The sequence below is a fragment of the Gouania willdenowi genome, chromosome 16 (genome assembly GCF_900634775.1).
Source record: "Gouania willdenowi chromosome 16, fGouWil2.1, whole genome shotgun sequence".
Classification (NCBI taxonomy): Eukaryota; Metazoa; Chordata; class Actinopteri; order Blenniiformes; family Gobiesocidae; genus Gouania; species Gouania willdenowi.
In genome coordinates this window covers 11,751,425-11,763,048 of record NC_041059.1, presented here as the reverse complement: position 1 = coordinate 11,763,048, position 11,624 = coordinate 11,751,425, and the positions used below count along the sequence as shown (strand labels likewise).

Below are 11,624 nucleotides of genomic sequence, written 5' to 3'. Positions count from 1 at the left end.
TGATGCAGTGCAGGACCCTCGCTGTCAACCTACTACAACTCATGGACGGGACCTCGAATCGTTTCTCTTTATGATGTTTCCATTTTTATCCATGAGGGTTAAAAAGTTGAAAAAAGTATTTAGGAAAAAATCACATTAGTTTAAAGCTGCCTTTAATAACTACCAGAATCAGATAACTACACACACACACACACACATACACACACACATCATTTAATTCAAGTTCAGTTTGCATTGGAGGATGACTTTAGCAGCTGCAGTTCAATCTGCAGCTGCTAAAAAAAAGACAAGAAAAGTACAAAAAACAACTTCAAAAACATACTGAAATACAGCATAAATACATTGAATTACAGAAAATTATACAGCATGACAACAATGATACACAAAATGACTCCATAAACATACAAAAGTAGACAAAATGACAACAAAAGCATGTAAAAATAAACAAAAATTATGGAAAAACACACAAAATGACTTCAAAATCAAACTAAACCCCTTGTGCTTTACTGTATTAATGCTCAGATTATCAAATGCTGACATCAATGTTCATAATGTGGCCCCCCGACAATTACATTTTTGTGGCCCCCACTGTGATAAAAGTTGCATATTTCTGGTGAACAAATAAGGGAGTCCTGATGAAATGATTAAAAAAATATCTCAGGACATACACTAGAATAAAGTTGTATTAGGTTATTAGGTCAAGGGTTATTGGATTGCATTAATTATTCTGTTTGAGCACAATTTGGAAAGAAATTGTGGGGTATTTATATTTAATCTAAGTAAAAGTACTTTTAAGTAGTTTTAGGATGTAAGTACAGTATAGAATTACTCTTTGAATACATGTCAATTGATACTGTAAAAGCTATCATCTTTGAAGTAAAACAGAGATAACAACATGCTTGCTTTTAATTTGTGAAGTAAATATAGTAAATCCAACAGGTGGATGAGAGTAAACCACAAACAGTAGAATGGAAAACCTCATTATCATGCCATACATAAGCATTTAAAACCATCAAAACACTTTTAAGTCTATCAAATATATTTTTGCTATAATAATGGATTTCCCCGTGACCCTGATAAAAAAAGGATCAAGTGGGTCAGAAAATGGATGGATGGATAATATTGGATTGGCAAAAGCTAATAAAACAGCAATTTTGCCAAATATGCTGTACCTGTGTACTGTTTTTAAGTGCTTTGCTATTAAGTACACTTTAAACATACAAAACACTCATATAATCTGCAGCTGACTTGTTAATGCATTTAAAATAATAAATAAAAATTGCAACACCTGTGAAGAATTGCAGTTTTCTTTTTGTTTCTGTCTTTGCAGGCTCACATCAACACATTTCTTCTTCTTCTGTCTGAGATTTTGGCTGCATTATGAGTTCAGATGTGACGCTTTGACTGGGTGACACTTGGTTGACCTGCTGCACTTCACAGTACAGTGGTGGCAACAATAGTGTGTCTGGCTGTTTTCTCCTACAACTGCTTGAATGCCCCTTGCACATGCATGTGTGCACGTGCACATACACTCACTTGCGCCAATGTCACCAACACCTAATCCTGCTACGTCCTTCCATCCTTTGTGCCTGGTCCTCTCACCACCAGACACGCAGATACACAGGACACACGCGCACGCACACACACACACACACACGCACACTATATTTCCATAACATTCATGGGTCGTCCATTTCCCCTGCCCCCTCCCCCCATGTGCACATAGCTCACCGCCCACTCTGCCACCCCCTCTTCCCTGCCTGACAACACCACCGCCCGCCATCCCATAATATTCATGCACACGCTCCACACACATTCATACACGGCTCTTTGTTGGCAGAGATGCCTGAGCTCTGTGCTCGTGCACAGCAGTCATGATTTTGCCTGATATGATTATTGCATTTGCAGAGTAAGAGCACAGACAGGTAACACTCAAGAGTAAAAAAAGTAACAAAGCAAATCAAAGGCTGGGAAAAACATAAATGGAGGGGTCAAATGGCTATTCTCCAATGACCTTGGGGGATTTTCTTGAGGTCCACAAGCATCAGCAGGACCAAGAGTTAAGTTGCCCCACCTCTCAAACACAATCCCTCAAAGTGTGGTTCCATCTTGAAAGTAAGGCAAGAGAATGCCAGTCATCGCTATATGACTTGCATCTTGCGTCTATATGACGTATATGTCATACTGAAGCTTTAACAAGCATCTCTTTAGACTCTGCAACCAGGCTACAGTCAATCAGTACTGGACCCTTTCAGCGTGATAAAATGTCCACAAAATGGGGAAAGATAAAGATAAAAAAAAGGGGGCAAGTTATTTACGAGAGAGGGGTGAAGGGATGAGCAAAACAGAGGCGCCGGACGTGACAGTGGCCAGCTCATCACCATGGTGTTGCTCAGGGAGACAGCAGAAGACGTCACTTGGCGAAACAGGGGACACAAAGGAAGAATACGACAAGAGGAAGACTGGAAAAGAAAGTAGAGGAGCCTGGAGGAAACCTGGAAACCAAAGAAAAAGTGTGTGTCACAGGGTTCAGGTACAGGAGCCACCAAATGAAGAATCAGGACTGACCCTGCAAGTGCTTGGTTTCAACTAAAAAGCATTCAAGGCCGGTAAATGGGCCACATCTGGTGGTGGAAGTCTGGCGGCCTTGAGGAAAAATGTTTTCGTTTTTATTTCCCTCTTTATATTTGACCAATGCTGGATGGATGGATGGGTGAGACCTAGAACCAGCACAGGCGTCAGTCCATCAAAGGACCGACACAATGTCTGAGACACAAATAATCACATTGCACACACACATGTAACTCATCAGTCCAGTGCATTATCCGCCAATTTTCTCCAATTACTTGTTTCTGTGCATAATTGGATTTTGCAATGTCAGAGTCAGGGTTCGAATCCCAGTCCATGGGAGTTAGTAAACAGTACCATCTGCCCCATCTGATCACCACACTGAAGGTCTTTGAGCAGGACCATTAACTCCCCCAGTATGCTCTCTGGATGCTGTACACTGGCTGCCCACGGCTTTCCTCAGAGATGGGTTTAAGGGAGAGAAAAGTGGTCAATTGTGGCCTAGTGGTCAGAAAAGTGGGTTTGTAGGAGATCGTGGTTCTAATTTCATTTGGTAAAAACACCATCTGAACACCATCACTGCTGGTTCACGTGCCATACTGGCTGCCCACTGCTCCCACTGCTCCCACTTAGTATTATGGAGTAAGTCAATAATTGAAAATATACACCAATACAATTTTCAGACTAGTAAAATGTTTGATGTACAGTATTTTACTATATCACATAATGCAGATGACCGTCCCATATCTTCAGACTCCTAAAACCCTCCATCAAACCTTTGTTGCTGTGCTTGTCATGGAGAATGACCTGTGGCATGGAACTATCATTTACTAAGCTCTAGCTTTGAATCTAGCTAAATATCTCTTTACTGACAGTGTTATGTTCATTCTAGCTTGGGTATATAATGCTAAAAACAAATATGAAATGTTTAATACAAGCCTATACAATAAGCTAGCTAGCTTAAAGCTAATATTTAGCAAACATCAAAATTACTTAACTCATGTACTTTATTTTTTGTTAAGCACACTGAGATGACTTTGTTGTAATTTGCGCTATATAAATAAAGTTGAGTTGAGGTATCTTACTTGACTATTGATAAAGATTATGTTTAAATGTTTAAATGTATCGTGTACCGCATCATCTATATATTGGTCACTATAAGTCTGGGCTAGCATTAGTAAAGTGATGCAACTGCTGCTTGCTTAGCAGAAATACAGTATTTCAGAATGATAGTTTAGCCTTTTTTTTTGTGACTTTTTAAAGTGTTTTTCCTGGATTATTCAACACAAACATTTTGTTAAGGATTGTGAAGCACTGGATCTTGTGTTAGGCGGGTGCACGGTTGGGTATATATTAAACAAGGCCATCAGTTCATGACATGACTAATAAAAGCATGGATGGATAATCACTGACTCAAAGGCATTTACTCCTTTTGCTGACTTAGTAAACTTCATTTACTTTAAAAAAAACAAAATCCAGAAAGTTAGCTCTAAGTTTTTCTTTTTTAAATAAAGTCCATTATAGTTTCATACATAAAAAAAATAACAGTCACTAGATTGTGAATTTGTGAATCATACAGCTTTCTCACAAGGTTTCAGTTATATGTTAGTTAACAAGCCATTATCAAGTCATTGAATAATGGATATGTATATATATATATATATTGTCTGTTTATGTCCATTTCTAACAGACAGGTCTGAGTGTTTGTGTGTATTCTACAAACACTGCACGGTGGGTCTATGTGTCCGATCGTCAAACCACCAGAGATAGAGATATTACTACTACATAAAAATGGTAAAGTGATGCTTATGCAATCGTCACTGGAGTAACAGATATCTCCATTAAAAGACAAAGTATCATGCATTTTTGCATCTTGTGTCAGTCTCTGTGTCACAGAATCCATCAGCGCTACCAATGATGGGGATGTTTTCTAGTTTATTTTAGATATTGAATTGTAAAATTACAGCCACTAAATTTTGTTGTCAAATAAACTATCCAACGCTGCTTTTTCATGTCACCGATGTAACACCCAACACCCAGCCCACTGTGCCTGTGCCCTCCCTTCCCTCCCATCTTGTGATTTATTTGCCTCAGTTCCAATATTTGTCGTCAGTCTGTTTTCTTCCCCTTGTCTAAATGTCACCCCTTCTTCTAAGACAATATAGGGAGTTGGAGAGAGGGAGAACGAGAGGGCAAATGTGGGGGACACAGAGGAAGAGGAGGGGGGGAAACTCGTAAAATGACCAACAAAGTTTGGGAAAATTAAACATTAGGTAAGACACTTTAACACACGTGTGTGGAAATAGTAATTGTGAATCAGGTGGGTAATGATTGAAGGATTTTTGCAAAATACCCTTCAAACACTTACTTTGACTAAAATAAAATGTATTTAATGAATACAAAAAAGCGGCAGTGTGTCAGTGTTTTTGCAGACAGAAGTCACAAAAAAAAGCAAAAGGAAGTAATATGCTGACTTTACACGTGTGTGATCAAGTGTTTTTTTTTCAATACCATGTAGTCTTTTTAGTCCTAGTTCTGGCTCAGGTGTTCGGCCTGATGCCAAACACAATAGAGGAGATACGTACACTCTCCGTAAACACAAAGCGCCACTATTATTCTCGCCTAACGCCTCCCTCTCCTCCTCCCTCTGTGGCATCACTCCACACGACTGCCCTCACTCTCCCAGCCTCCCTCTCCACCTCCTTTATAACCCATCACTCCCATCATACTGCCCTCACTGATTTTGGCTTTTTCAATCTGGAATGAAACCTGCTGCTTTTATTGGACGACACGACTTAAAAGAAGACCACTACTTTTTCCACTAAAGAAAAAAAAAAAAAAATCAACTTCCATTTGTGTGGATTTAAAGTGTGTTTGTTTTTTGGTGGTAAATGCCAACCCTCCTTTTTTGCATTGGGTTTGCAGAAGGTAAAAGATTCCAGTGAGTATGCTGTTGATATTATTGTTAGCACATAAGAACGCGCTGAATAACTTTTCTGAATGACTTTTGATATATTTTAAACATCCGGCGTGAAGAAGTCCTGGCTACCACGGAAATTATGGTAAGAGCTCACTTCACACGTGCAACTATTTATACAAAAGTAAATCATTATTCTGTAAGATTAGTTACTTTGAAGATTCTTAGTGAAAGCCATCTCCATGTTCCTCTACTTTTGAATTTGCAATAACCGTCATTATTTTAAATATTCAGAGAGTTATAGAAATTGTTAACTTAAACTTCACAAATAGTAAAATTATATCTCTGACAGTGTGTAAATATTTGTTTTATCTGTTTATATTATCAGATATGAGGGGATCATCCCCAGACTCTGGACCGGAAGCTTAACCCTTAAGTTTCAGCAAACACACGAGGGGTGGACAGATTGGGTAAACTGAGAAGACGGGCGGCACGCTGTCCAAAGACCCAGCCTGACACTCGCAGACGGACAGACAGACAGACAGTCTGATGCCAACTGTCTCCACTGTCAATCTAACGGCACCACTCCTCCTCCTGTTGCTATGGGCAACCCAACCAACCATGGCAACCAACTGGCTGTAAGTGTAGCGTGCAAGGAGAGGAAGAGAAAGAGTTTGTTTGTCATGCTATAACTTTTAAAAGATAGTGACATGTCTCTAAATCTCATTCAGCTGTGTCGCTGTCTCTCTTTGTCTCACTCCTGGTGACCTTTTCCCTTTTCTTTCTCACTACCTTTACTCTCTTGCCTTTGCCTTGTCCTCTCCTCGTTTCCGTCCTCTCTAAAATTCTGCCCTGTCGTTACCTCTTTATCCCTTTTAGTACCAACTGTGCTCTTCTTCTTTAACTCCGCCCTCTACTCAATTATGCTTCTTTTTTTTCTACCTCCTCAAACCTGCTGTGAATCACTATCTTACTCTCTATTTTCATGTCCCAGTTCCTTGGCGAGGCTGCCTCGCTCCAGGCCTGTGTCCGGTGCTGCCCCCTGTGCACGGCTGAGGGGGCTGACCCCTGGACAAGTTGGGGTGTGCAGGGCAAGGGGGGAGGTCATGGAGTCCGTCCGCAAAGCAGCAGAGATAGTCATCGAAGAGGTGTGAATAGAACAGTCAAGAGCTGTTATTGTTACGTCCGTCTTTTACCTTTAAATGTGTGTTTGATCTGAACTCAGTGCCAGCACCAGTTCAGGAATCGCCGCTGGAACTGTTCCACCACCCCACGTGGGATCAATGTATTTGGAAGGGTGATGTATCAAGGTAAAGCCATCATCCTTGATAATGGAACTCTGAGTTTACAGAGTTCCTCTGTAAACCAGGGGTGTCAAACTCATTTTAGTTCGGGGGCCAAATACGGAGCAGTTAGATCTCAAGTGGGCCACAGATTTCATGTGGGAAAATGAGTAATTTCAACATTATTGTGCACTAGTTTGTACTTCTACATCTACAGTATGTAAGAAACAGACCAATATATAAGCAATAAGTCATAAATATCAGTCCCAACATGATGTTCACTTTGAATTTCCTTGCTTTTTTGACCAATTTGAGGAAAATGTAAGGATTTTGTAAGAATTTTGAGTTTTTTAAACTTTTTAACATTAAAAATGACAGCAATGTTGTTTTTATTGTCATTTTTACTTTCTCCTGCGGGCCAAATTAGATGCTCCAAAGGGCCGGATTTGGCCACCCGGGCCTTGAGTTTGACACATACATATGCTGTAAACAATAGCTACTAATCACAATAGTTCTGCTGGTTAATGATATTATCTGTGCCGTGTCATTTGTCGTTTCAGGCACTCGTGAGGCTGCCTTTGTGCATGCTTTGTCCTCAGCAGCTGTGGCATTGGCCGTGACCCGAGCCTGCACCCGTGGGGAACTGGAGAGGTGTGGCTGTGACAGGAAGGTCAGAGGGGTCAGCCCTGAGGGTGAGTTTGGATTTTGCTTCATGAGAATCGAGTAAATCCTGTCACATAGAGCGTGAAAAGACAGCTCTAGGGTTTGGGGTTTGAACTTTTCATGTAAACCTACCAACAACCCAGTGGCAGGTGTACATTTGATACCTGGGCCCTCAGTGAGGTACTTTATCGACCTTTCAGTAACACCACTATGACATCATAATTACAAGCATTCAATTTAGCAAGAAACACGGTTTGGACAACTCCAAACATTTCTACACGACAAGCACACAGCCTACATGAAAACATACCACAAAAAATAGTTACAAAATACTCCACACTCACTACAGATGCTGTTTTGTTATAGACAAAATCCATTCTCCTTTCTTTGTGCGAGAGACTTCAATGGCTTTCAGTTCCAACAGTAAGTTTTCTATAGCCATGGAGGCCAAGGCTACGCGTCACTCCGTCCCATTGTATTCCTGCCATACCACTTGAATCAGAATCAGAAAAAACTTTAAATCATCCCCGTAGGGCAATTTGAAAAATAACCACTGTAAACCAGTGGTACCACAGGTTGGCAGTGGTCTGGAATGGCAGAAACATGCTTTACTGGGCTGATTCAAGTTCTCCAGCTTTGGGCTTGGTCAATCTTTTTCTGGCAATATCTAGCTTTTCTGCCCTTGTCCTTCGGTCATTGCGTACAGATAAATGCAAATGTGTTTTTCTGTATTTTTCTTGTAAAAAAAAAATGGCTGATTGGCCAAAAAAAAAAGTTTATATTCTAACAATTTAAGTTTCATACGCCGGCACTATTCTAAAGGCCCTGCACTGATTTACACTGATCACTGACCTTGGCAACACATAAAGGCTGAAATCTGATTGGACAAAAAATCCAACATTGTCATGTTGTGTGTACTGGAGGTAGTGTAATCAAGATAAACACTCACAAATAATAAGAATACAGTAAATAATTGGGAATAAATCAATAGTTTCATGGCAAAATATTATATTGTGAATGTACATCAGAATGTATTTGAAATGTTTTTAGTCCAGAAAAGAAGTTGCTGTTGATTTTCTACCAACATTTATTGTATTTCAATCTAAAATATTTGAGAATGTGGTACTGTTTTGTCCTGACTCAGGTTTCCAGTGGTCAGGCTGTAGTGACAACTTGTCCTATGGTGTAGCTTTCTCCCAAACATTTGTGGATGAAACGGAACGGGCCAAAGGGCTGTCAGCGGGGCGACCACTCATGAACCTCCATAACAACGAGGCTGGCAGAAAGGTTCGCAACATCACCCTCACCAACTCTCACATTTGATTCTGAATGATGGTCACTTTCTCACTATTACTATTTTGTAGGCCATCCTCCACAACATGCAGGTGGAGTGCAAGTGTCATGGCGTATCTGGCTCCTGTGAGTTACGGACATGCTGGAAGGTCATGCCTCCATTCAGGCGTGTCGGTGTCGTCCTTAAGGAACGTTTTGATGGAGCTACAGAGGTAGGAGAGCACACCTGAGGCACATTATCCATCATAACTCTGAATCACCCTAAACATATGAAGAAACAAAGTGAAGCAGATCAATGAAGACTAGTATAACCTGAGCAACCTAAACTTATTGCAGAATGAAGAAAGAAAATATGGTAACACTTTATTTGAAGGGGTATACATAAGGCTGACATCATTATGTCATTATTATGACATGGCACCTGTCATTAGCATGAATACAGTGTCATGAAAACTTAACCCTAACCCAGGGGTCTGCAACCTGCGGCTCTGGAGCCACATATGGCTCTTTGACTCTTTTGCAATGGCTCCCTGTAACTTTAAAAAATAAAATAAAATAATGAAATATTAGTGATGATTAATTACATTAACTTCAAATAAAATGATAAAACAATTGGTTGACCAAAAAATAAATCACATTGTGCAATAACCGAGCCACCTTTATACTTAAACTCCTGCAACCTCTAGACCATCAACTTTCCTTCCACCTATGGATAACCTTAAGTTTTAAATCCCTGGTAAGATAACTAAACAAACAAAAAGACTATTCTGGAAGAAAATAGAGATTTTATTTGTGTGGGGAATGATTTATTTAATTGCCAACATGCCGGCTTAATATGCATGCTCAATATGATGCAAGAAATTAGCAATAAGCATGTGTTGACCGACATGATCACGTGTTATCAAATTCAAGTTATTTTTTGTAGCCCTTGTATTCCATTAACTCATAAAATTATTTAATATTATTTCAACTGTATAGAATTTTAACACTGTATTGTCTTCAGTGAGGTTTTTTTTTTTTGGCTTAGGAAGGACTTTAGTCCAGGCGTGATTAGGAAAAATGGCTTCTTTGAGAATAAAGGTTGCTGACCCCTGCCCTAACCGAACAGTGTATGGTACAGAGAAAATCAAACATGTCGGCCATTGCCCTGCTTTTGACTCCCCATTCCAACTGAACGGTCCAGAACCGTTCATCGAGAAAAAAATAACCAATGCACCCAACCCTACCCCAAAAAATGCCAACATAGCTCCAAATGTGTCATAACTTAGCAAACAACACTTAATGATAGCCTTCATGACACCTTAATCATGCTAATGACAGGTGTCTATTCACAATAATGACAGTGTAATGTCAGCCTTATGTATACCCTTTCAAATAAAGTGTTACCAAAAATACAATCAGGGTCCAAATAGTAAAACTGTTGGTCTTGCCAGGTCCGTCTGACTCGTATAGGATCGAGAACCGCCCTGCTTCCACGTGACCCCCAGGTCAAACCTCCTGCTGCCAGAGACCTTGTGTATCTCGCGCCTTCGCCAGATTTCTGCCACCTTGACCCTGACAACGGTATTCCTGGTACAGCTGGTCGAAGATGTAACGGTAAGATTTCAGGACATAACATAATGGATACATTAATGTGATCCTAACCCTATTAAACCACTCAGGAACTTCTCGGTTGGCTCCTGATGGCTGTGAGCTGGTCTGCTGTGGTCCAGGATACAGAGCGGGAAGAGCCGAGGTGGTGCAACGCTGCTCCTGCAAGTTTTCCTGGTGCTGCTCAGTGCGCTGCCAGCAGTGCAAGAATACAGTGACTATTCACACATGCAGGGTGTAAGATATGTGAGAAGGCCTGGAGTGGACGACCGGATGCTCACAGCAAGATGAAACAGCAAGGCAGCGACAACGTCTGCACATTTTATACCAACTTATCCCAAATACCGTCCAAAACCCAGTTTGCTTTGACTGTTGCTCTGCAAAGCAAGTTTAATTTTGTAAAATGATTCTAAAAGGAGTCGAACAAAAGATATTTTTTGCACAAAAAAAGAAAAGAAAACAGTTTCACTTTAAAAAGCTGAAACTATGAGTTGGAAGGATGGACAAACATAAACCCACAAACAAATTAGTTGATCAAACACTGAATTGACAATGCTTTTAAAGCTGAACTTAACCCAAACTAACATAAAAAGCACCGTTATTGTTGTTACCAGAAGATAAACTCATTGTGCCATAGACTAGATGGTCTCTGAACATTCACAGTATTTATGTTGCCTTTCCAATGCTGTTTTATTTATTTATCCGTTTTCTGCTTCACTTGAGCTTTAAGTATAACTTTTACTGATATCAGTGTCTTGACACCCCCCAAAGTGAACTTCTATGTTCCTGCACAGGCAATGTTTTTAGGTCTGCTCAAGAAACACAATAAAATCTGTAGTTTTAATAAAGACCTGTTTTTACTTTATTTCAAAAAATTCTATTTTTCACAACATTTTTAGTCATGTGACGTAGTGGTTAGCACGTCTGCCTCACAGCAAGAAGGTCCTGGGTTCAAGGCCTGGGATGGACAATTTGCATGTTCTCTTCGTGCTTGCATGGGTTTTCTCTTGGTACTCAGGCTTCCTCCCACAATCCAAAAACATAACCATTAAGTTGATTGGAGTCTCAAAAATTGCCCGTGAGTGGTTTTGTGTTGCCCTACGATGGATTGACGCCCTGAGCGGGGTGTACCCCCGCCTAACGCCTAAGCCCAATGAGAGCTGGAAATAGGCACCAGCAAACCCCTGCAACCCTGAAGAAAGGAGCGAGTGGGTCAGAAAATGGATGGATGAATTGTGATTGATTGCATGTTTTGTCTCCTTTGGGACAGGGGTTGGAAACTTGCAGGTCCAGAGCCTCTCGCGACTCGT

The 11,624-nt window shown here is 40.4% G+C and overlaps 1 protein-coding gene across 2 annotated transcripts; it reads left to right on the top strand.

Annotated features, from left to right (window-relative positions):
• The first annotated feature begins 5,320 nt into the window (after positions 1-5,320).
• Positions 5,321-11,075, top strand: wnt4b (wingless-type MMTV integration site family, member 4b). 2 transcript variants are annotated; one of them, XM_028469807.1, is made up of 10 exons: positions 5,321-5,509; positions 5,605-5,630; positions 5,874-6,123; positions 6,480-6,633; positions 6,711-6,795; positions 7,329-7,460; positions 8,576-8,718; positions 8,796-8,936; positions 10,158-10,320; positions 10,386-11,075. In XM_028469807.1, the coding sequence occupies exons 3-10, from the start codon at positions 6,035-6,037 to the stop codon at positions 10,553-10,555; spliced, it is 1,077 nt and encodes a 358-aa protein (XP_028325608.1). In that variant the 5' UTR covers positions 5,321-5,509; positions 5,605-5,630; positions 5,874-6,034; the 3' UTR covers positions 10,556-11,075. The 2 variants fall into 2 exon arrangements, with proteins under 2 accessions (XP_028325608.1, XP_028325607.1); XM_028469806.1 differs by having other exon boundaries at positions 5,321-5,630.
• Positions 11,076-11,624: the final 549 nt, after the last annotated feature.